This window comes from Sceloporus undulatus, chromosome 6 (assembly GCF_019175285.1).
Source record: "Sceloporus undulatus isolate JIND9_A2432 ecotype Alabama chromosome 6, SceUnd_v1.1, whole genome shotgun sequence".
Classification (NCBI taxonomy): domain Eukaryota; kingdom Metazoa; phylum Chordata; class Lepidosauria; order Squamata; family Phrynosomatidae; genus Sceloporus; species Sceloporus undulatus.
Window position 1 is genome coordinate 154,040,940 of NC_056527.1, and position 26,166 is coordinate 154,067,105.

At 40.5% G+C, this 26,166-nt stretch overlaps 1 protein-coding gene across 2 annotated transcripts; it reads left to right on the forward strand.

The window, feature by feature from the left end:
* Positions 1-7,696: 7,696 nt before the first annotated feature.
* Positions 7,697-18,963, forward strand: PPCDC (phosphopantothenoylcysteine decarboxylase). Of its 2 annotated transcripts, none has more exons than XM_042477133.1 (6): positions 7,697-7,823; positions 10,041-10,210; positions 14,361-14,456; positions 15,235-15,363; positions 15,947-16,115; positions 17,194-18,963. In XM_042477133.1, the coding sequence occupies exons 2-6, from the start codon at positions 10,052-10,054 to the stop codon at positions 17,277-17,279; spliced, it is 639 nt and encodes a 212-aa protein (XP_042333067.1). In that variant the 5' UTR covers positions 7,697-7,823; positions 10,041-10,051; the 3' UTR covers positions 17,280-18,963. The 2 variants fall into 2 exon arrangements, with proteins under 2 accessions (XP_042333067.1, XP_042333066.1); XM_042477132.1 differs by lacking the exon at positions 7,697-7,823 and adding an exon at positions 8,853-8,990.
* Positions 18,964-26,166: the final 7,203 nt, after the last annotated feature.

Below are 26,166 nucleotides of genomic sequence, written 5' to 3' on the forward strand. Positions count from 1 at the left end.
GTCTGTGTGTTGACCATTTATTTCCACCAACTGGACTAGAGATACATAGGAGTCCCCTCCACTTATAGAACTTAAGATAGTGTTTTGGCAAGACTAAACAAGCTTTGAGACACGATATGGTGTAATGTTTGCGTGTTAGACTAGGATTTTGTGAGACTAGGACACAAATCCCACTCAGCCATGGAAACCCGAGGAAGCCTTGAGCAAATCACACTCTCTCAGCCTCAGAGAAAGCCAATGGCAAACCTTATCTGAATCAGTCTTGCCAAGAAACGCCTACATTGGGTTGACATGAATTGGAATCAACTTGAAAGCACATAACAAAAATAATGTTCACTTTTTTATGGCTGTGTGCACAGCAACAGCTTTTCGTCCATGGGTACTTAAGGTGTGCCTTTGTTCTCTGCAGTGACTTGTTCATCAGTTAGATGAAACATAGTAAAATTGGTTAATTCTGCAAGGATCAGGCTGTACCATAATAAAGTATACTCTAGATTCCTTTCAGTTGGGAACACTATGTTCTTCCCACCTTACAGCTTATTAACGTCTGTTTCTTCTCCTGCCTAAGAATGCATTTCCAAGTATTGCATTGGTTCCATGAAGTAGAATGATTTATATGATGGGAGAGAGAAGCTTCAAGGGTTTTTTAATTGTGCTATTTTCAGCATCCTTTTTGATGTACACCCACCTCCCAATGCATACTAGCCAAATCTATGAGCATCTGTCTTTTGCACTGCGGCAAAATGGCAAAGGCTGTCAAAGACAGGAGCCAGCTCATCATTTGGAGCAGATGGAATGAGATGGAGCTGCTGTCAAGCTTGTGACGGGCCTTCATTCGTCTGGCATTTTAGCTAGAGCAACTGAGTCAGACCTCAGGAATATATACTATTCCAAGTTTAAGAAACAATAATAATGAAACAGGGCATCCTGAGAGTTCCCTTTACTGCATGTAGATGCCAGTTCATCAGAGATCCCCCCAAATCTGCATGCCTTCAAGTCATTTCTGACTTTTGGCAACCCTAAAACGAACCTATCAGTGGGATTTCTTGGCAGGATTTGGCCAGAGGGAGTTTGCCTGATCTTCCTCTGAGGCTGAGAGAATGTGACTCACCCAAGGTCACCCAGTGGGCCTCCATGGCCAAGTGGGGATTCAAACCCTTGTCTCCCAATGTCCTAGTCCAACACTCAAACTGCTACACCATGCTGGCTCCTCATGTCAGGGAATAGGAACTAGAATAAATGCTGTGAAGGGAATAATAAACAAATAGAGTTGGAATAAAATCCATAACTCCTGATCCCTCAATCTATGTTATGATCATCAAAACAAGGACTAGTTCCATTGAACCCTTGTTGGAGAATATTGTTTCAACAAGTGCATGGAAGCTCCCTTGACTGAATTCTCCTTCATTTAAAAAATAAATCTCTATATGTAAAAAGTTAATATGTCAGGAAGAAGCCTAAGCTAGAGCCCAACTCTCTGTCACTCTAGTTGTTATACATGCAGGGAATTTGTCTTTATGTTTGTATGAAGGAGCTTTTCATCGCATGAATCAGCTCTCTTCTAGACTTCCCACTCTGTAAGTGACAGCATGGCTTGCTTTTTGGGACCGTTGTAGTCAGTCAGAAGAGCAGGTCCAAGTCACAAAGACCAGGTATTTTTGTCAGTATGGCAAAATTTGTCAGTATCTCAGGGGACATAGACAAGACCGCCTGCTGTGGCTCTGGAGACAGAGCTTGGTCACACTGGCCCTGTTGGAAAAGATTCCTGGAAGCTGGTAAAGATTTATCTCCCAACACTGGTTTCTTTGAATCTCTGAACCTTTCAGTGTTTCTGGTGGGGCTCATATGCCTCTCCTTGCAGTGACAAATTTCACAGAGTAAACCACGCAGTTGCCAGCATGGGTGCCAGTTTATCTGGTTCATAGCTAATTGATTTGTTAGTTTTCCATTTGTTTTTCCTCCTATATTGCAGACACTCCAATTGTCCCAATTTGGCAGCAACAGTCCTGATTAATCCTCTGCCATCCCACTTTTTCAGTTGCTTTAAAAGTTTCCCACATTCTCTTCCTCCTCTCACTTTCTCCCTTTGTCCACAGCTTACTTCAGTTGCTGTAAACTGAGTCCAAAAATAGTTTGTACTCCATTAACTCACCAGGAGGGAGAGGAGAGGAAGGAATGGACTCTTGCCCTTCCCAGGAGGCTCAGGCAAAAGCAAACTGCTGCAGCTTCTCCTACCTCCTCCTTTCTTCCTCATTAATAACTTTTGCTATGTTGACTACATTCTCTTGTTACTCAGCCACAGAGGTCACAAATTCAAACTGTGAAACACTGGAGGATATGATGTTGGGCTCCAGCCTCTCTTCTAGGGCATTCTTCCATGGGGAAAGGGAATGCCCCTCTCTTGTAGCATATTGCTATGAGCTAGCGTTGCCATGCTCAGAATTTGGCTGTTGCTGCAAATGCTATTCCTTTGCAGTCATGCCAAAAGTGGACTCCAGCACACATTGCCATACATGCATATGATTGGCATGCCACAAGCCAAAGAGGCTGTCCCTTGCCACAGGCAAAGCATTCCCACTGAAGTTCTTCATAAAGGAGGTAGAGAAAGTGTGGCCTTGCAAAGCTATTTATGTGGCTCCCCATATTGGCAAAGAGCAGTCTTCCCAGGTTCCCTTAGGGTCAGTGTCAGACCTTTGCCCACCTATGGCTTAGAGACAAGCAGTAGCTGATCTGCAGATGTGGCTCACAGCTCACCACCTGGGTTTGCAGTTCTTTTTAGAATTTGTAGGTAGCTGTTATTTATTGGAGGCCAATGGCTGGACAAAGCCAATCTAATCTGATCATGTGTTTCATTTGTTTGGTAAAAAATAATTTACTATTGGGAGGGATATTTGCACTGAGTTTGCGTAAGTTTCTGCTTGTTTGAGGTATAGCTACGAGGGGAGCAAAATGAAGGCATTGCCTCTCCAAATAATAATTCTACTTTCCAAATGAGGTTTTTCTTCGGTGCTCCATTTTCTAGTGTTGCAAAGCATGAGATATGGAAAATCATTCACCCCATAACTCTATTCTTTGCTATGTAGAGAGCTCTTGTAGCACCTTTGAGACTAACTAAAGAAAGAAGTTGGAAGCATGAGCTTTCATGGGCTTTACTCTACTGCCTCAGGAAGTAGATTTAAGTTTATGAAAGCTCTTGCTGCCATCATTTTTCTTTCCTTATCACACTAGCTCAGAAATGGGAATTAAAGTAGATTTAAAGTAGATAAAACCTGCAAATGTGGAGGGGTTATCACACAATATTTCTGCAAACTTGAAATAACACAAAATTAAAGGTAAAGTAAAGGTGAAAGTAAAAAGGTGGTGTTTTTCTCCCTTTTACATTTGCTTTATTTTTACGTTATTTCAGGTTTGCAGAAATGTTGTGTGATAAACCTCCCGCATTTGTGGGTTTTATCTACTTTAAATCCTGTTTCTTAGCGGGATTCCTCTAGTGTGCTAAGGTCCTTGTTTCAAAAGTGCTACAAGATCTGTCTACATACTGATTCTGCAGATTAGCATGGCTATATCTTTGAACCCTTCTCTTTGCTGTATTTGCATTCCCTGGAGCACTTTGCCAGCCTCTTTTCTTAGGATGCCTAAACTGTATTTCTAAATGCTCCACTGACGTTTTGAGGAGTTGCGATGCTAGAAATTTGGGGACTGTAAGAAAATTGCAAGGGATGGGAAGAATTCTAATTCAGGTGGGCAATGCCTGCCTTTTGGGATACATCCTCCACAACTCCGTTGGCACAGCAGAGGTTTTACCAACCACTGAGCTACTGCTTGGTGGAGAACGGAGGGACACTGGCAATCTTGTTGTGCATTTCCTTTCACAGACTCCCAGAATAGCCGTGGTGCCATAAGTAATCCTGTCAATGTATCTAGTTCACAGCAGTTTTTTTAAAAACAAACAAACAAACAAACAAACAAACATGTTATATAGGAAACTATGGGAAGGGGAGATTTTTAAATATTGGGACCACTTGTGATCATTCCGTGTCTGTCCCTGATGAAACAGTGTCAACCTGGAGATGAAAGAATAAAACAAATTATATCAAAAGTGTTGTGTGTTTTCCAATGATTTTTTTTTGGGGGGGGGGGAATGCTGGAGGGAAATTATAGTGCACTGGTGAAGATCGCCAGGAGAAGTGTATACTTTCTGGCTAAAACATTGGTAGGTAGGAATACCTTAAAGTTACAACAGAAGAGAAAAGAAGACAGTTGAAGAGATGACGAAAAGAAAAGGAAAACATAAGAAGAAAGGGAGAATCAGTATGTAGAGAGATCTTGCAGCACCTTTGAGACTAACTGAAAGAAAGAAGTTGGCAGCATGAGCTTTTGTAGACTTCAGTCTACTCCAAATGCATCTGAAGAAGTAGGCTCAAGTCTGCGAAAGTTCAAGTTGCCAACTTCTTTCTTTCAGTTCATCTCTACATACTGACTTATATGTGTTCAGTTAGATCAGCCATACATGAGTCTTTATGTTATCATCCCAATGTTTTGTGAATGCTTGCTCTTAAGACAGTTAACTCTGGTTGTATTTTCTGTGCTTTAAAGCTGTCTTCCCTCCCCTCACTATCTGCAGTTCCCTCTCCTTCCTGCACCAACTCCATGTATGTATAAAATTCCAGCTAATACTTTGTGCACCTGATCATAGAATCTTAAAATTATAGAATGTTAGAGTTATGGAAACTCACTGGGTGACCTTGAGCAAGTCACACTTTCTCAGCCTCAGAGGATGGCAATGGCAAACCCACTCTGAAGACGCTTGCCCAGAAAACCCTGTGATAGCTTCACCAGGCTTAGGGTCATCCTAAGTCGGAAACGTCTTGAAGGCATACAACAACAAACAACAAGAGTTGGAAGAGACCATGAGGACCACCCGGTCCAATCCCTTGCCATGCAGATATACACAGTTACAGCACTTCCGTAGGATGGAGCTACAGCACTTAAAGTGGTGTCAAACTGTATTATTTCCACAGTGTAGATACACCCATAGTCCAACAGACCTGGAGGGGATGGAGACAGTTTATAGGAATTATGCCTCAGCTACAAACTCCAACCTCCACTATCAGGCAATGTTTTAATGGGAGACAGTGTGGCATAGTGGTTTGAGCATTGGACTATGACTCTGGAAACCAGAGTTCAATTCTCATCTCAGCCTGATGAAACCCATTGGGTGACTTTGGGCAAGTCACACTCTCTCAGCCTCAGGGGAAGGCAATGGCAAACCTCCTCTGAACAATCTGAACAAATAAATCTGAAACGTAGGCACACAGCAACAACTTTAATGGGAACTGCCCTGCCATTGGCAGGGTTATATTTAAAAGCTTGAAAAATAAAGTTACATTTTCCATGTGGAATAAGTGAGACAGACCAGCTTTCCTTTCCTTTCCTTTCCTTTCCTTTCATTTCCTTACTACTTTACATTTAAAAAACATATTGAGGGGTATGCTGTTGGCCATACAGCAAAGTACAACAATATCCCAAATCCACAAAACCATGCTATTTGTGAATAGAAGAAGGGACTCGGGTTAGAAACTACTGAAAAGCTACATGGTTGAATCAGCAAAATGTCAATTGAAATGAGAAATTATTCAAAGTTGAGATAAAAGAGAGAAAATGGGGAATTTATGAAGACAAACAAATAGGAGAAAGAACAACGATTAAATATGAACAGCGAAAATTATTTAGAAATTCAATAAGGTTAGATGAGAGGAAGTATAGATAGTCTGATTTAGATAATTTAGATGGAATTGATATCATGGAGCCATTTGTTTAAATAAATATATTTATTTTAACAACAATAAGAAAAAAGCCCAGCAATATTAATATCAACAATAACAGCAAAACAGTAACAACAGCAAAAATATCACAAAACCATACACAAACATCAAATATATATATACACAAGATATTTTAAAAAGCCCCACATGCAAACAGTATGTCAATTAAGAATATAATTTGAATAAAGTGGAGGAAATGGATTTAAATTTGTTGCTTTCTTAATATTAATTTTTAACCCTAAAATATAACAATACAATATAATTGTATGGATGGCACAGTAATAAAGCAAATTAATATCTAAAACATGCATGTGTGTCTTTCATTATGTAATAACATATTAATTCTGATACTTCTTCTTTTCCAATTCTGTGTATTCATTATATAATTCATACTTTCTAATAAATCTATACAAAAATTGTCACTACGTGAAATTCGTATTAAAGTCCGTAAATTTGTTGCTTTCTTAAGCGAAAGTGATTGTATATCAGAACATTATTAACAACAGCGAAACAGTAGAGGTCAGAAGTCATTTTATTATTTTTACTCTTTCTTTCTTTCTTTCTTTTGCTACTGAGGAGGACAAAAATTTGCAAAATAGCAAAATAATATCTAAAATGCCTAGAAGAGAAAGACAGATAAGGATGGGTTAGAGAACAGCACTGTCTCTAACAGAACAGGTCAAAGAGGCCTCCTCTGATATTCAAGATCTGTTTATTGCTCTTAAAGGGTGCCTAAATGTCTACATTAACCAAAATAAGGGATGCCAGGCTGAGATAGTAATTGAAAACAGTCCTGATAAGAGCTGTCAATAATGGTGTCACAACTTAGGGATCCAAGATCGTATATGTTTTGTGGCCAGTGATGGAAAGAGGCGTATGTTTGCATTGCATTTTATGTATCCAATCAATGTATGATTTGCAAGTTCACACACATACAGCTCTGTTTGTGGATTTGGGGTGTTACTGTACTTTCTGGGTGTATGTATGTGTGTGTATGTATGTGTGTATACACACATGCACACATACAGCCCTGTTTGTGGATTAATTTGGGTGCTATTCTGTGTGTGTGTATGTACACAGACACAGACACAGATATACATACTGCCCTGTTTGTGGATTTTAGGTGTTATTGTACTTTCTGTGTGTGTGTATGTATATAAACAGCCCTGTTTATGGATTTTGGGTGTTTTTGTACTTTCTGTGTGTATGTATATAAAAAACCCTGTTTGTGGATTTGGGGTGTTATTGTACTTTCTGGGTGTGTATGTACATAAACAGCCCTGTTTGTGGATTTGGGGTGGTGTTGTACTTTCTGGGTGTGTGTGTCTATAAACAGCCCTTTTTGTGGATTTTGGGTGTTTTTGTACTTTCTGGGTGTGTGTGTATGTATATAAACAGCCATTTGTGGATTTGGGGTATTATTGTACTCTCTGGGTGTATGTGTATATATATAAACAGCCCTGTTTGTGGATTTGGGGTATTATTTTCCTTTCTGGGTGTGTGTGTGTGTATGTATGTAAACAGCCCTGTTTGTGGATTTGGTGTTATTGTACTCTCTGTGTGCATGTGTGTGTATAGATAGATAGATAGATAGATAGATATATCCCTGTTTGTGGATTTGGGGTGTTGTACTTTCTGGGTGTATCAGGAAAAGGCTTCTAATCAAAAGGTGCCTTAACATCTTGGCTGATTTATTCTGACTTGTTTTGACTAGATGTGAAAGGGAGAGGAAAGGAGTCTAGGAATTTTCTCTATGGTTAGCCTATAAGCCACTCCAGGAAAGAAACCGGAAGTTAAGCTCTGCGTGCCCTTCTGCAATCTTATCTATGGTTGAGGTATTGGTGATGAAAGTGAACTTGGATGAAGCGGAAGTGAAGGCTCGCTGCACGTCAGGGTCGCTCTGTCTTTTCCTCTATGGTTCTGCTGCGCTGTGTTTCGCGGCAGAAGAACCGGAAGGTCCGTCTCTTAATGGTATCCGGCGGGGATCCATTTTTGCAGGTGGGTTAGAGGGAACCAGGGTTGATGGAGCTTCTGGTAGTTTTAAAAAGCTGCTCCTGGGCAGAAAATAGAAATACACACACACACTATTTTATTTTTTTATAAATATATATATATATATACACACACACACACATACACACACACACACATAATGTTATAGATAGATAGATAGATAGATAGATCTATAGATCTATATCTATAGATATATAGATAGATTAACGTTATACACATACACAGTGATATATATATATATATATATAGAGAGAGAGAGAGAGAGAGAAAGATAAATATTAATGTTTTACACACATAATATAGATAATAATAATAATATAGATAGATTAATGTTAAGCACACATACATATATAAAATTGTATAGATAGATTAATGTTATATACATATATATAATATATATAGAGAGAGATTGGTGTTATATATACACATTGCATAAATTGATTAATGTTATACACACACACACACACATATATATATATATAGAGAGAGAGAGATTAGTGTTATATATACACACAGATAGACATATGGTATATAAAATTGTATAGATAGATTAACATTATATACACACAAGCATATGATATATAGATAGATATACTGACCGTATACACACACAGATATCTAATATTGTACATACATACATATATACAGTATATCTATATTAATGTTATTCACACACACACACTAAATAATAATAATAATAATAATAATAATAATAATAATAATAATAAATTGTTAATTAGACATTTCCCTGCCCTAAGGCTTACAATATATCATATAGATATATTGTTATATACACACACAAACATACATATATAATTATATACACAGAGAGAGATATTGATGTTATACGCTCGGATATATTTAATGTTTTACACACACACACACACACATATTAATGTTTCTATTTTCTGCCCATGACATGCTCCCTAGGGAATTTGGAGAGTTGCAATCATATATATATATATATTGACTGCAACTCTCAAAATCCCCTGGGCAGCATGTCATGAGAGTTGTAGTCCAAAAAGTAACTTTTCCAGCTCAGTGTATGTGTTGATGGGCATTCATGCGATTTGTTGTTGTTGAATAGCCACTTGCAAATGTGTTTTGTGGATTTGGGGTCGTATTGTGCTTCCCAATATGTGAGCTGTGAAGGTAATTATTTGCCCATAAAGAGCAATGGGGTTCCAGGTTCATGCAAGTAGGGTTGCCAGGTGTCTCTTATCAGAAGGGGTGTCCCTTATTTGAGGATTTTAAAGCTTTTCCTGTTATATAGGACTAGACAAAATCCCACCCGCCCCCCCCCCCCAAAAAAACCCCCTTCTTTTTCAATATGAAGAAAGATCTTGCAGCCTCTTTGAAACTACTGAAATACCCTCCCCCCCCCCCCCCCCCCCCCCCCCCCCCCGAAAAAAGTGGGCAGCATGAGCTTTCCTAGACTTCAGTCTAGCATATGGGGAACTCTTTGAATTCTGTCTTTTTGAGCGCAGGCGCTTCATAAAGACAGAAATGTGTGCACCTTGTCATTTACCAATGTGGCAAATGTGTTAATTTTACAGGGAAGTACATGGCTTGGTGCTCTGAAATCCACATTTTCATTTGGTATCCAAGTAGAACAGAAACTTGTTACAGGTTGAGACTCTGTTATCCGAAATACTTGGGACAAGATGTGTTTTGTATTTCAAATTTTTGGGGATTTTGGAAAGCCTATATTTCCCTATATGTATGTAATGAGATATTTTGGAGATGGGACCCAAGTCTAAACACAAAATTCAGCTATGTTTCATATATATCCCTACTTTATGTAACTACTGCCTCTACTAGAAAATTGCTGCCATTTTAACAGGTTGACTGTCTAAACTGTATTTAATCCTATTTTAAAGGGGGGGGGGGTCAATTTATTTATTGAGAGTATGTATTATGCCAATATATTCTAGCCATGTAAGCTGCCTTGATTGCTGCAGCAGAAAGGCGGGGTATAAGAATAAAGTGATCATCCCACCCTTATTTTAATAACATTGGAAACCTTCCTTCCTGCTTACAAAAACACATTTCAGAGGTAGGTTTCGTCTGTGCTTGATCCGGATTTGGCATTTTTGATAGCAGAGAAGACTAGTGAGCCATTATGTGATAAATCTGAACCAATATGGATTCACTGCATGAGATCTGAAAGTAATATCTGTCACATTTTCTCTTTGCTTGCAGCCCTAATATGAATGTTTCTTGGGACTGATATGAATCCCATCACACTTTCTGAGCCTCAGCTTGTCACCAGCACCACACGGAAGAAGGCCCATGTCCTTGTCGGTGTTACTGGAAGCGTGGCGGCCTTAAAGCTGCCTCTGCTTGTTTCTGAGCTTCTGAAGATACCTGGAGTGAGTAGCTGCTATGCAGATAATTTGAATAACAGATGCTCTTTAAATTGCAAAGGGAGAAAGTTTTCTTCCAGTTTGGATTTGGTATAATCTGCTGCTGCTGTTGTTATTATTACAGTTGACCCTCCACATTTGTGGCTTTGACATTTGCATATTTGATTATTTGCAATTTTGATTAAGATAGCTTCATTTAGCAGCTTCATTTATATACTGCTGTACACCACCTAAGAAGTCTAAGCGGTTTACAACTGTAAGCTAATTGCCCCCAACAAGCTGGGTACTCATTTTAGTGACCTCGGAAAGATGCAAGCCTGAGTTGACCCTGAGCCCTGGCTGGTATTGAACTCACTGCCTTATGGTTTGTGAGTGAGTGGCTGCAGTACAGGTGTTTAACCACTGCACCACCAGGGCTCCTCTCTGGGAAGATGTCCTCTATAGCAGTGATGGCAAACCTATGGCACGTGTTTGCCCACTCTGTGGCACATGTGCTGTCGCTCCATCACAGAGTTTGCTAGAGTTTGTTACTAAAAAGCCAGAGGGGCATGGCACTTTGCAATAAATAAGTGGGTTTTGGGTTGCAGTTTGGGCACTCAGCCTCTAAAAGGTTCACCATCACTGCTCTATAGGAATCTCTAAGTCTGCCAGTGGAATTCTGCTGGACATTGAGCATAGAGTTGTACAGGAGAACCTAGAAGTTCCTAGTGAAAACACTTCTCTAGGCAATTATAGGTACTCCAGCATGATTCTTTGATCAGTTTCTGGCAGATGTTGGCCATAGAGTTGCACTGGGAGAGGTGCTGTCTTATGTAAAAAAAATAGTATTTGTTTGTTTGTGGTTTTTCCACATTCACAGGGATCCTTCACCCCTAAACCCAGCAAATGTGGAGGGACCATTGCAATATTATTTTCAGTGGGAATAAACTCACTTAGGACTTGTCTGCATGGGCCAAAATGCCTCCCCCCCAGTCCTGGTGAGATTGTTCAGATGATGCACAGCAAAAACCCTGGTTCAAGTACAGGCTGTTTACATGCCTTGAAGGGGGGTCCTGCACCAAACTTGGCCCTTCCACTCTTTAAAACGATTTAAATAAACTCACCATTTGCTCCCAATTTTCCAGGAAAACCTGGAGTGCTTCACAGCAGTGACAGGCAGCTATTCACATCTGTGCCATGTTGCATTACCTGATACCGCTGTTGCTGGCCAAGTCACATGCTCTGAGGACAGAGGGAGGCACTCAGCCCTCTTACTGAAGCTGGGTGCTTCCTGCTGCCTTCAAAAGATGTCCTTGTTGGTGCAGAGATGGTGGCAGTGGCTGATACAGCAGAGCACATGTGTTCAAACAGCTGCCCATCACTGTGCAGCATTGGCAGGTAATGTGGCAGGCAGTTCTGGGGCCAAGATACTCTGGGACAAGTCCAGAGTATGCTAGCCCTGCAGACAAGGCCTATGTAAGTCTGCAACTAGAGTGCTTTGAATCTCCAGCTAAGAGACATACAACATACCACAGATGACAAAAATGAAAAGTTGTCTGGTAGCACCTTACGCAGGGGCTTGGCAAAGGCAAGCCAAGAGATGGCATATGGTTCTGAAGTTATTTTTGTACCCTCATGCCCTCCAAGCTTGGCAGACTGTTCTTCTGACCAAAAAAGAAAGAAAGGTGAATCGCTCATCCTGGAAGCTTTTCAGAAGGGCAAGTCAACTTTGATCTAAATAGTAGGACCCTTCTGCAGTGTCTAACAATAAAAAGATTGTATATACATTTTTACAAAATGGATGGATGGAATGTCGCCTGTTTTGGCGATCCAGAGGTAACCAGCGTGGCATAATATTTTGAGTGTTGGACTACCACTCTGGAGACCAGCTCAGCCATAAAACCCACTGAGTGATCTTTGGCAGGTCACACTCTCTCAGCCTCAGTAGAAGAAAATGGCAAACCTCTGAACAATCTCAAGAAAACCCCATGATAGGTTTGCCTTACAGTCACCATAAGTGGGAAATGACTTGAAGGCACACAACAACAACAACAACACACACACACACACATATGCATACATACATATGAAACTGCTTTCCTGGTACACAAATATTCACTTAAGATGCCCAGGAAATTCCATTCAAGAAGACAGGAAAGTGCATAACTACCATCTCCTTTATGGAGCTATTTCATATAACAATAAATTTGACCTGCAGGTGGCACCATTACTTCAGGTTAAAGAAATAGGTGCGCACGTGTGCGTGCGCGCACACAGAGAGAAAGAGAAGGGGGGAGAGGGAGAGGGAGAGAGATTGTGGGTCATGTTGTGAAATTATTACAAGGGCCCTTAACTGATTTGCAAATATAGCCATGCCTGTCTGAGGTGATTTGCAAGCAGCTTGACTGGATGCTAGGCCCTTGAAGGGTACAAAATCACAAAGTGAGAATCACAGCATGGTGCAATGAGCTCTGAAGATGAATCTCCAGGGTCCTTTATTTATACCAAATGTTAATAGGTAAACATGTCAATCACTGGGTTATCACATTGTTCATTTTCAGCCTTGCATATACTCAATATCTATTATAAAGTCATAAACATGATATATGTCAGTTTGTTCCATCCTTGTAAGCAGTTGGCAGTACAAGTTTCTTTTCTTCTTGCTAACTCAGCATGTTGGCCAGTACATATCATCTCCTGTGTCAAGCCACCCATCATGTACTCCCTGTAACTATGCACCCACGTGTGCATGGACGTATGTCTCCAGCAAGTACTCTACAGGCCCTGGCTCCAGAAATGCCTTCCTTATGTGTGCTTTCTTTATAATAGAGTAGTTTGGAAGATAGCAAAACTGAAAAGTCTTAAACTTGGTGAACATCAGATATTGTGCACTGGAATACATGGTCAGCACCTGCAGCTTATGAGGTAGACTTGGTTTCTGAGCAATAAATAGAGGGTTCAGAAGTTTCACTTGAACTTTAACTCACCCACCGCAGCTGACACACATTCAAAACTGGTTGTTGTTTTTTTGTTGTAATATTTAAATTAGTTTTACATATAAACTATGTTACAAATACAAACAGAAACACAAAAGGCAAAAAAATGTTAACATACAGAGACACAACTACAAATAAACAACACATTTATGAGAACTTCCCATATGCCAAGAGGTCAGCTTGAATGATCAATCGTTAATACAGCTTTCTTTTTAAAAAGCAAAAAAAAAGAGAATGTTTTTCAAATATTATTATAGTTAATAATGAATTAATTAGTCAATCAATTAATTATATATTTTTCCTCAGTCTTTTTTGTATTTCATATACTTGGTCCATCTCAGTACAGAAAGTATTGTGTTCCTTATTCTAAGAATCCCTTCATTGTAACTTTGTGAAATCTCTTATACTGTACAAATAATCTACAAGTAATTTCCAGTCTTTATAAATTGCCTGTTGATTTTCCCTTCCAAGTGCAAAAAGTTTAATGTTTCCATTGCAAACTGCTGTCTCAACCTAATTCTGTTCTAAGATGGTGCCTGTTGCTAGTTGTGTTCATTGTGTCAAACCTGGCCTGTGAAATGAGTAACAGTGCCATGAAAGCCACTGGCTGTACATAAAAATGGCATTTCTTTTTGAAGGCTATGAATGTTTGTTTTATAGTGCTATTTTAACATGTTTTATATATATTCTGTTGGCTAATGGCCTATTGGCTGAAATAAAGGTATGTATGTTCTTATCTTTAAGAAACTCTTAATCTAATCAAACATTTTCCCTCCTGCTTTTTCCTGTGTGAAACCGGGTTGGAAAACTAGTTCATAAAAGCTTGTAGTTGAACTAAACTCTTAATCTAATCAAACAATAATAGGAGACCAGTACTCATTTTCAGATAGAGTTAAGCTGATCCTGCTTCATTGGTAGTGTTACTGTTATTTCTGTCTTTTTCTTCTTTTTACTGATTCTAGTTGTATTGATTTGATATTATGGCTTATTGTCATAAGTTTTTTAAAAACAGCAATGTTTTTAGTTGCCAGAACAGTTTTTGTTTTGTAGAGAGCAGAATGTTTGTTTTAACAAAGCTCACAGGTTGTCTAGAAGTGGGGCATAAGATTATAACATCACCGCTCAGCTCCTTAACTGGAATAACTTCTTTCTGGCCCTCTTCTCTTGCTTTCTTTTTTCAGATGGAAGTGCAGGTGGTGACTACAGAAAATGCAAAGCATTTTTACAACCCTGGGGAGATTCCTGTAACCCTCTACAGTGATGTGGATGAATGGCAAGTCAGTGTTGTTCAGCTTACTCATTTTTCAAGTACAATAAAGAAACCAGAACATTGTGGCTTGCATTATTTTCTGAAATTATGTTGATGTGCTGTGAAAGTGGGCCTAATTTTTTCAGGTTGTACATTCTGCTTTAGAAATTGGTTGATAGTTTACACAAAACAAGAGTAAATTATCCCTTCTCCTCCCCCCCCCCCTATGTTTCATGAATTCAATAAAAATAGACAGTTGCCAACCAAAACAGATTTGGTTGATCTTTGAGAGGTAGATAGAGTGTCCTGTGTATCATACCTTGCTCTATTTAATATGAAACATTGGGCCCGAACGACAGGCCAAATAAAGCTGCTTTGGGTCACTTTGGGCTATGCTATTTAAATGACACACGCATCCAGAGGCCGGAAGCTTGCACCAAAGCCATGCTCTAGTCTTAAGGACTTGAGCGTGGCTTTGGCGCAGCTTTGGACTCTTAAGATGCATGTGTCATTTAAATAGCACATAGCTCCAAAGTGACCCAAAGCAGCTTTATTTGGCCTGTCTGTTTGGGCCCAATGTTAATGTCAGTTTTACACAGCACAAGAAGATTAACATGGGGGAAATTTATTTTTTTTTTGTCCATGGTCAAAATGGAACTTACTTTCCTGTTTCCACTCCACATTTTCCTGGCTATTGTTTTGGATGGGAACACTTCTTGCACTTAAATTATTTCTGGAGGGAGGGCTCTTGGCTTAATGCCTGTCAAGGTACATGTCACTAAATCCTTGGGCTTTTCGCCACACAGGTGTGGAAGGGGCGCACAGATCCTGTGCTACATATTGAACTTAGGCGCTGGGCTGATCTGATGCTGGTGGCTCCTCTGGATGCAAACACCTTGGCCAAAGTTGCCAATGGCCTTTGTGACAACCTACTGGTAAGTTACTGTGAGCTGCAGCTAATGCTATGTGCAAATATGGCACATGGATTGTTTGATTACAGTGCATCCTTTTGCTCATGTGTGAGGCTCAGATTTACTTTATATCGATACTAAAGTTCAATTCCTCCAAGCTTTTGGGCTTTTTTATACTGAGTAACAGGGGTATCCCATTGAAAATAGTAATCTTTTCTCCTTAAGACTGAACTCTCCCTAGAAGGCAGGATGATTAAACTAAGACTGTTGTACTTTGGATATCTCATGAGAAGACATGACTCAATAGAAAATACAATTATGCTTGGTAAGTTAGAAGACAGTAGGAAAAGTGGAAGGCCTCATTACAGTTGGCTAGATTCAGTCAAAGAAGCCACAGTCTTGAATCTGCAAGACCTGAGCATGGATATTGATGACATAGTGCCTTAGAAGTCTCTCACTCATTGGGTTGCCATAGAACTCACTTTGTTGTCAATTAACAATGACAACAATATTTCCAGTTTCTGACTTATCATAGCTTGGGGCACAGGGAGAGATCCAATTTCCCAGTGTATGGGAGACTTTCCAATGGTTTATTATCCTTTCACAGACATGTGTCATTCGTGCCTGGGAACTGAGCAAGCCGCTGCTCTTTTGCCCTGCCATGAACACTGCCATGTGGGAGCATCCCATCACTGCTCAGCAAGTGGAGAAACTCAAGGGCTTTGGCTACATGGAGATTCCTTGCATTGTGAAGAAACTGGTTTGTGGAGATGAAGGTTAGTAACAAAGCCAGCTCTCAGTAATTTTGCCTTTAAAGAGTGATTGTGAGTATGAAGAAACTTCAGCCTTCCAGATGCTTTTGATTGCAAGTCTTGCACGGTTGGCTGTTTAGTGTGGCTGTTGGAAGTTGTGGGCCAAAAGATCTGGATAAAAGATGTGGGGGAGCAGAAACTGGAGAACATCCATGAAATCCATAAAGAAAAAGGATACACATCTCTGGATACTAAAAAGATTTGATTGCTAAAAAGCAGAGTTTTTTAAAAGTAAAAATGGAAGCTAGTTTCCTTGTTTAAGCCTGGAGGTGATAGCAATTTTTATTTTAAGATCTACTCTTAACTCCATTTTCAGCAGAACTGAACCTTCTTATCAATAAAATTCACCCTATCTATTGCCCAAAGTCTAATGTCAGTTGTAAAATGGTGCTGTTCTAAGTAGTGGCTCACCAGGAAAGCACTTGTTTTTGCTTTATTTATATTGTAGAGTGTTCCCTTATATGTTTCTAAGAGGCCTAGTTGTTTTTCCTACATAAACTTTTTGACATGACAAATAACAGAGCTGCAGGTGGTAAAATAGTGTGACGTGTGTCCTTTTTGGTTTATGTGGTGTAAGTAGAAATATATTCATGGCTTTAGCTAAATGGATGTTGTGGTTCTCTTGTTATTTTGTGATTCTTTTTTATATAGTCCCTTAAAGAAAGCCTAAAGAGCATTCACGGGCTTAAAAATGTCTGGCTTTTTAACAAATAAAGACAATCGTTTTAGCATCCTAAGAGATTCTCCACTGCTGGTATATTAAGATCTAAAAAGGAATAATACTTTTCTTTAGTGAGCTAGCCACCCTAGTCTGATAATCTTTCAGATTAGCACTGAGAATGTAAATCAAATTTTGTAACAAGTGGCCTGTGTATTTTAAAATGATCCCCAAGAAACACCCATGTCTCTGTCCTTGTCACTTAAAGCTGGCACGTGGATGGAGTGGTCAAAGGAGATAAGCCATGGTCTGCACTGGAAGGAGAGAGGAGCAATCTCTTGTGGGAAGAGTTCATTGTAACTAGCTTGTGTTCTGGCTCTGCAGGTTATGGTGCCATGGCGGAAGTGCCAACCATTGTGGAGAAAGTCAAGACAGTTTTATTGGAGTGGGGCCTGCGCAAGCAAAGCTGATCTCCAGCAAAATGACATTTCCTTGTCCTTGATAACTTTTCGGCTATGAAAATGGGGGGGAAAATCAGAGAAAACAAATACTACAAGCTTGGATCTATCTAGTCCTTACCAGCTGCTCTGACACAGTATTGCTGGGGACCTCCAGGTAGTGAACTTGAACATGCAGAGTTTTGATGCCCTGTGCTGGGTCTTCTGTGTGGCGTCATTACTTGTTCTGGCAGGAAGAGTGAGCAGCATGCTACTGAACCATTTGGTGGTGAGTGCTGGAGCCATTACAAGAAGAGGGTGATGTAAAGACAGATGGGTTCCTGAAGGGGTCACTGCGATTATATCCTAAATTCTGTTCTTTTAAGCTTATGGATTGCAACAGATTTGCCATCCCTTGTATCACTTTTTCTTGTTGTGTTTGTTGTACTCAGAACCTGACTCTCAGTTTCTGTATTCCTTCATGAGGAAGCCCATGTGAGCACACCCACTACTTTGAGAAAACGTGGGCAGGGTGCTGTAGTGGAGTTAAGGCTTGCTTGGTTGAAGTGCAAGAGCTTTTTAATTAGCAAGAAACAACTTTTTTTTTTTTGGCCACCCTTGTCAAGTTTCCCTGTTCACCTCTGAGCTTTGGGGCAAGTAGTGGTGATGAGTAGATTTTCCCTGGAGCTGTCTGAGTTGTAATCCAAATTCTTTGGGGCTGGGTTGTCTGGAATAGGCAATTAATATCCATTATATTTTAAAAGACCTGCTGGCAACAGTGAATACTACTATTGGTTTCTTGAGATGAATCAACACACCTGCTGGCATTTTTGGATTCTTCTTGGAAATGTGTCTTTGGGGATTATCACAATGAGCACCTGCACTTCAAGAGTCTCCGCTATACCACTAACGTGGGAATGATTACTGGAAGAACTCAAGGTGGAAAGAATTTGCACTTGACTCTTGACTGCTGGGCCTCTTTATGGTTCTGCTTATGTGCTTATGTCCACTACTGTTAATGAAATAGGGCAGCAAAGACAGGACAGCCACTGGCACCGCACAGGCATGAAACTGGAGGGTGCAAGTTGGAGAAAGTCAGTGGACTGTAGGGTAGCACTAACCAGCATAGCAATTTCACGGAAGCTGGATTTGGGGCTAAAAGAACCTTGCCACTGTCTGTGGTTTTTGCCTTACAGCGGGAAAAGTTAAGGGAGAGACCTCTAGATATTATTGGTCTCTAACTCCCATTAATTTTATACATATTTTGTAGGTTGTATGCCATTGGCAGGTTTCATTTTTATTGATTTGATCATTTGTATGTACAGCATTATGTACATTTACAGCGCTATAAAAATAAACAACAACAATAATAAATTAGCCCTAGACCTCATAGCCACTACTGAGAGATAGTCCAGCAACATCTAGAACAAGTCTGGTGGTGAAAAAGTGACCCATATGCCACATGCAACCTTTGGGGTCATTTTAGGCCCTCAGGATACCCCTGGAGTACAAAAGAAATGAGAGGGTTTGTTTTTGTTTTTTGCAAATGACTGCAAATGCCTTTTGGGGGATATGTGAGAATTTTCTCTATACCACTCCTCTGCTATTTTAGGCCCAGGATAAGCCTTTTTCTCAAACAGGAAATGGTCACTTCCTGCTGATAAACTTCTGGTCACTTCCTGCTGATAAAAAAGGCCCCTCTGGGGGACTAAAATGACACCAGGTGTGTGTGTGTGTTTGTATATGAGAGAACGAGAAAGAGAAAAGAAGGCAAAAATTCTCCCTAAAGGGCATGTGATAGCTTACTGGTTAAGATGCCAGTTCTGATGATCGGAAGATCAGAAGGTTGGCAATTCAAGGCCTGGGTGCTGCATGATGGGGTGAGCTCCTGGCACTAGTCCCAGCTTCTGCCAGCCTAGCAGTTTGAAAGCATGCAAATGCAAGTAGATAGATAGGTACCACTTCTCAGTGGGAAGGTTACAGTGTTTGGTGCAGTCATGCTGGCCACATGACCGCTAGTGCAGTTCTCAGACCACGCTGGCTCTTCGTCTTAAAAACAGAGATGAGCACTGCTCCCTACAGTCAGTTATGACTAGACATTCATGTCAAGGGACTACCTTTATCTTTAAAGGGCATTTGGGGAAAATTGGGAAGTATTTATTTCTTTACTTATTTTTGAGTGGGGAATTCTATGGCCCTGCAAGAACTCCTGGGGGGCTAAAATGTCCTCCTGGCCTCCCAGAGTTATCCACCCCTGCTCTAGAGGGATGCATTCCCCATCTCTGGCTTACAAGTAAGAGATAATGCCAAAAAAGCCAGCCATGATAAGGGGAAGTGTCCAGAATGAGTTTTTAGGTGCCATTTTTGCACCTGGGATTCAAGAGACTATTAAACTGGAGTTCTTTTATGAGCTTGATGGAAATCAAGCTCTTGGCTTTCCTTGGGGAGAGTGCTACCCTTTACATCTTTATTCTTTGCTCTTCCATATTCACTGAGGAGCAAGAACACAGATATCAAAGAGAGGTACAAACACAGACTCTGTAGGATGAGGTCTTCTCAGGTCTTGCTCCCACCCCCAGAGTTTTTTTGCATATTGAAGTGGGGTTAGGGGGATGGATGGGAAGGCCTGGGAACTTTCATTGTTGGGAAACAAGATAAAACTACCCCAAACACTCATTGATCAAAGATTAACAGCTTGTTACACAGGAATTGGGTAAGTAGCCTTTGGTGGCCTGTGTTTTGGATTACGGAAGGGACTCTGAACCTGCCCCTTTCTCCCTTTGATCCCTGCCTGTGGACAACTGTCAGGGTTAGGTCATTGGCTCTGCCACATAAACAGTGCGGAATTGGCTCACGTGTCTTTTTGAAACTGCACACAAACACACAAAGAACAGGTCCCACACAAACAGGGATGTCTGTACAGAATGTTCATTCTGCTTACAGGGTGCTGCCAAGCACAAAGAAAATGCCAAAAGCCTTGACTGGTTTTCTACAAATGCCAAGCTCCTTGGACTTTTCCTACATCTTGCCATCTTCCTCACAGAGCAGCTGTGAGCAGGTGGACCAGATGTCATAACTGCAAAGGAGGTCAGGGTACCACAAAATGTAGGCAATTCAAGAAAAAATTTAGGCCATTCCAAAATAAAAGCTATAAATGCAATCAAATATAATTTTGTTTCATATAATTTATTTACAGCTCTGCTATATTTACTGTATTATATATTCAACTGTATTTTTCATTATTAAAATGCCTGGATGGCTTGCAATATGCTTATGGATTTCTGAGCAAGATAAAATGCTTAAAATGGTACTTTACTAGCACCCAATTCTTGACTGGATCTACATTTAAGTAATTTCTTTCATTTGTCCATTGTGCTGAAATTAAGGGGGGAAATCCTTCCAACATTTGTTTTGTGTTCCCAAGCAGCCTATTGCCTAACACGTTTGCAGTCTTTCCCCCTTCCATACCTGAGCTCTGGGTGCAAGTCTGTCTGCTGCTTCTTCTAGGAAAAAAGAACAGCAAGGACAGGCTGCCAAATAGATGACTTTCTTGAAAAGGAACTGCAAACATGGTGCAACTCAATGTGCTTCTTAGTGATGCTCAGAATGGAGGACATTTTGGAATTCTTCCTGGATAGAAGGTTGAAATGAAAGACATGTTATGGAAACAGTGAATGTATGAGCACCCTGTGTGTGAAGCTGAAGGACTGGGTGGCAAGGATGCAAACTCTAGTATAAGTCATTGTCACTTTGTGACTGAGGGTGTCTTTGCTTGCAGAAGATCCCAGTTGGAACCCCAATGTTAAACGTCAACAGGGCTGGGAAGAACCTACGTAGAGTAGACAGTGTGGGGTTCAATGGACCAGTGGTCAGATACAGTACGTAGATTTCTGTGTTTGATTCTTCCTGAAAAAAGTCGAGCTGAGGTTGGTGGGGATCATAGAGTTGGAAGAGACCACCAAGGTCATCCAGCCCAACCCCCTGGCTTGCAGGAAGACACCATCAAAGGACTCCTGACATGGCCATCTAGCCTCTGTTTCAAAACCTCCAAAGAAGGTGACTCCACCACACTGAGGAAGCACATTCCATTGTCAAACAGCTCCTACTGTTTGGAAGTTCTTCCTAATAATTAGTTGGAATCTCTTTTCCTGTAGCTTGAATGCATTGCCCTGTGTACTGGGCTCTGATGCACCTGAAAAAAGGCTTGCTCCATCGCCAATAGGACACCCCTTCAAATATTTAAACAATGCTATCATATCACCTCTTAACCTTCTCTAAGCTAAACATACCCAGGTCTCTAAGCTGCTCCTCATAGGGCATGGTTTTCAGATCTTTCACCATTTTGGTCACCCTTTCCTGGACATGCGCCAGCTTGTCAACATCATTTTTGAATTGTGTCAAGAACTGGACACAATATTCCTGGTGAGGTCTGACCAAAGGAGAACAGAGTGGCACATTAGTTCCCTTGATCTAGACACATTTCTATTGATGCAGCCTAGGATTTCATTGGCTTTTCTAGCTGCCCCATCACACTGCTGGCTTGTGTTCAGCCCGTGTCCACAAAGGGTTGACCTCTTTCGCATCCACTGTCAAGCCAGGTATCCCCCATCCTATATCTCTGCAAGGTTGGTACAAAGGGATGAATGGGATACAAGGTTTTTTTCAGCAGGGAAAGGCCCTGAGGCAGATGCATCCTCCTTTTCTACCCCAGTCATCCATTGCAACTTATTTGGAAAGAAGCAAAGTCAGAGGGCGCTGATATTTTGCATTAAAGGAAGGTTTGGAAAGGGAAGACCTCTTTTAGCTTGAGGGCTTAATTTAGTTCGAGAGAACTTATTGACCCACTTCCCAATGGTGAGCTGGGCCAAAGGTAAATGGATGAGACCAAAAATGCAAGCTTAAATTAACTGAATTACTTTAAGCTTTTGAAGAGGCATTTTGACCTTATAGGATGGGAGGGAAACCTGTAAGAAAGTTGGGAAGTCCTCAAATGGTGGTGTCATGGGAAGAGGGCATGAGGGAAAATTTGGCCATATGGCCTCAGGTTCCTACCACCTGTATCATAGATTATTCTTTCTCTGGGGCCTTAGGAATAGATCAAGGAAATCCTCTTCTGGTCCACCTCTATTGCTAGCAATGCATTAATTCTGCATTTCTCAGGCGGAACTAAGATATTAATCCACAAACGCAATCTGTTCACAACTATATTGGCCAGTCATCCCTTTGTACCTCTCCTGACCTTGCATTGTCCAGGTGTGTCAAACTACAACTCTGTGTTTTGGGTAAGGCAAAGATGTATTTGCAAACACTGGTGCTGCATGCAAATAGTCTGCAAACTGGCCTTACGGGCAAGGACAGGCTGCGGCACTGAACTTGGATAAATATTGACAGAATTTAGCTTATTCCACTCTTCCAGGCAAGGCCGAGCATTTAAATTTTTACTAATCTAGTGGCCACATGTTGCATGTTGTGCAGTTTGTACTAGCATGGGATGCCACTGTGTGCATTCACATCAGACATGCAAAATAATGCTTTGTTGTAGATTCAGCCTTTTCTCCTACTGAGAAGACCTGGCAGTCATGGAATGGAGAGAATGCCAAGACGGCATGCTGTTCCCACATTTGTTATCCTTGAGAAAAAACTAAGTGTTGCTCTCAGCAGAATTGTTCAAGCAGCATTAGGCTCTCAGTGTCCATTACAGTGTTGTGGTTTGTAGTTCATGACTGTACTGCAGTGGCATAGTGTTTGAGTGTTGGACTACGACTCTGGAGACCAGGGTTCGATTCCCAGCTTGGCCATGAAACCCACTGGGTGACCTTGGGAAAGACACACTCAGCCTCAAGAGAAGGCAGGGGCAAATCTCCTCTGAACAAATCTTGCCAAGAAAACCCCATGATAGGGTCACTGTAAGTCGGAAATGATTTGAAGGCACACACAATGCACACATCAAACGGATGAGAACACAACAGGAGGAAAAACCAAACCATACCACCCTGAACTATTTTCAGAGAATTGAACCCTGGTCTCCAGAGTTGTAGCCCAATGTTCAAACTTGAGAGATCTTGTAGCACCTTTTGAGACTGACTAAAGAAAGTTGGCAGCATGAGTTTTCGTAGACTTAAGTCTACTTCCTCAGATGCATTTGGTGGAGTAGTAAGCTAGGCAGACTTATATATGCCCTAGGTGTGTGAAAATGTCATTTTGAATTCAAAATCATTTTTGTATGGAAGTGAAGTGGCAAGCCCAGTTTTAACAATGGTCGTATTGTAAGTTATTGTAAACTAGTTGTATATGGAAATATTCAAACTATTATGCTGGCTCTCCATCCCTGTGATACTGGGTAGTCCAGGAGTGTGGCGGTAGATCTTTGGGATTTAAAGTACATCCACAAGTATTTCTCACTCCCTATTTTTGAACCACTGTAACAAAAAATTACTTTTCCCACCTTAATCTGAAATGAAGAAAGCTTGGATTAACCAAGAAGGGACCTATGTGTGAAAGGAACCATGTGCTCAAGTTCCGTTCTGGAACTGAAAACAAATTCCTACTCAGAAAATGTCCAGTGGCATCCTGTTCTTGAACGCTAAGCGTTTCTGTTTGTTTTTGTGACCAGATTCCAGTTGGTAGATTTCAGTATTGTTGTTGGGTGGTGGTGGGTGGTGGTGGAAGTACAGTAGAGTCTCGATTATCCAACCTTCGATTATCCAACGTTCCGGATTATCCAACATCGCTGCTTAGTGATTTCTTTACATTTTCAGAGGACTGAACTGTTTATACAGTACATATTGTACATCACAATGTTGATCAGTGATTTCTTTACATTTTTAGAGGACTGTTTATACATTACAATGTTATTCCTGTAACGTTACTGCAACATTACTTTTACTGTTACTGCAATAAAACTTCAATACGTTTGCAATTCATAGTGATTTCAAGGCTTTTCTTCGACCCTCCGGATTATCCAACATTTTCGGCTATCCAACTATCAGCCTGCCCGTTTATGTCGGATAATCGAGACTCTACTGTAACTCCAACAAGCCTAAATTCTCCCTACTCCTGAACTAGACTAACCACATGCTACTGCAGTAAATCTACTTCTACGGTATTCCTTGACAGGTGACTACCAAACCTCCATTTAAAAACTTCTAATGAAGGTGCATTCCATCCTTTTTGGGAACATTCTGTTCCACTGCCAGTTCATTTTAAAGAAATGCTTTTTATTAATCTCATTATCAGTAGAGCTATGATGCATCTGCCAAGCACTTCTTGTATGCTCACGAGGGTTTGGCCCACCCTTTTTTGACCCAAGGGTTGACCATTTATGCGTATGTGGAAGAAAGCCTTCTAATTAATGAGGATTAATTAATGCTGCACCAGGGCTCCAATCCTGCTTAGCTTAGTAGTGAAATTATGGCTTTGAAAGCGGCTGTGGAGCCTGTCTTCGGTCTTATTGTGATCCCAGTGCCGAGTCAGCGACAGCCATCAAAGGCCTCCTGGTTTCTGGTCCACCCAAGTTTCAAAGTACATGATGAAGCCACCTTGCCAAAGCTAAGCAGATTTTAGTCTGATCAGTGTCTGAACAGGGAACCATGTAGGAACCTGCATTGTCCTACTTCAGTTTCTATTCACAAAGGCTGGGTTGCTGTAAATTACCTTGAAAACCCCTACCATATATACTCAACTATAAATCGACCTCATGTAGAAGTCGAGGGCAAGATTTGGGGACAAAATTATGGATTTTGATATGACCCTCGGATAAGTTGAGGGTAAAAATTAGGGACCTGCAACAAAGGATCTAAATTTATTTATTTATTTATTTGCGGTATTTATACCCCAAAATATATGATAAAGAAAGGAAAACAATACCAAAAAACCTACAAAATTCTGGATGGAAGAGAGAGTAGAGGGAGGTCAGTGCTTCCAGGACAGGTTGCACCCTTTCACCAGGGAATGGTTCCCTTTTTAAAAAAGAGTTAAAGTATAATATTTACATTGATCTGTGGATAAGTTGACCTAGGTTTTTGGGGTCAATTTTTGACTAAAATTTCTAGACTTATACATGAGTATATACAGTAATTTAATCAATGCAAGGTAGTCCATGCTACTGTTGTGTATACGGTTGCTGTGGACAAATGAAGACATGGTAGTGAACCTGGTGATGAATCTTTCCATATTTCTCTAGGCTGATCTTCCAGGCAGCAGACCTAGAACCCCTCACTAGGGCCTTACTCAAAGCTTTACTAGCTTGGTAGAACCTGCTAAAGCATAGACATGACTGGCAAAATCTTCAAGACCGTATAGTCACTTCCAAAACATGATGAGATTAGCAGAATAGGGCTTTATGGAATGATGTGTGTGTTGAATACAGGTTAAGTCTCTCTTATCTAGAAATTCCGAAATCCAAAGTATTCCAAAATCCAAAAATTGTCCCCACAAGTTGCTGCGATAGTGACACCATTGTTTTCTGATGGTTCAGTGTACATAAACTTTGTTTCATGCGCAACATTATTTAAAATATTGTGTATAAAATTATCTTCAGGCGATGTGCATAAGATGTACATGATGAAACATAAATGAATGTCATATTCAGACTTGGGTACCATCTCCAAGATATTTCAATATGTGTATGCAAATATTCCAAAATCCAAAACACTTCTGGTCTTAAGCATTTTGTATAATGGAGACTCAACCTGTAGGCTTTTGCCCCAGTCAATTCATCTGTGGGATAGGGGTTTATATGCATATAATCTTGCTGTGAGACAGACATTGTGAGCTGCGTCATGAAACTATTTAAGAAGTAGAATAGAAATGTAGCAAAATTAACACTGGTATGTGACACCAGTGGTGGTATGTTCATCTATGGATTTGAGAGCTAGTTTAGACCCTGATGGTGAAATCCAGAGTAGAGCTTGGAAAAGTG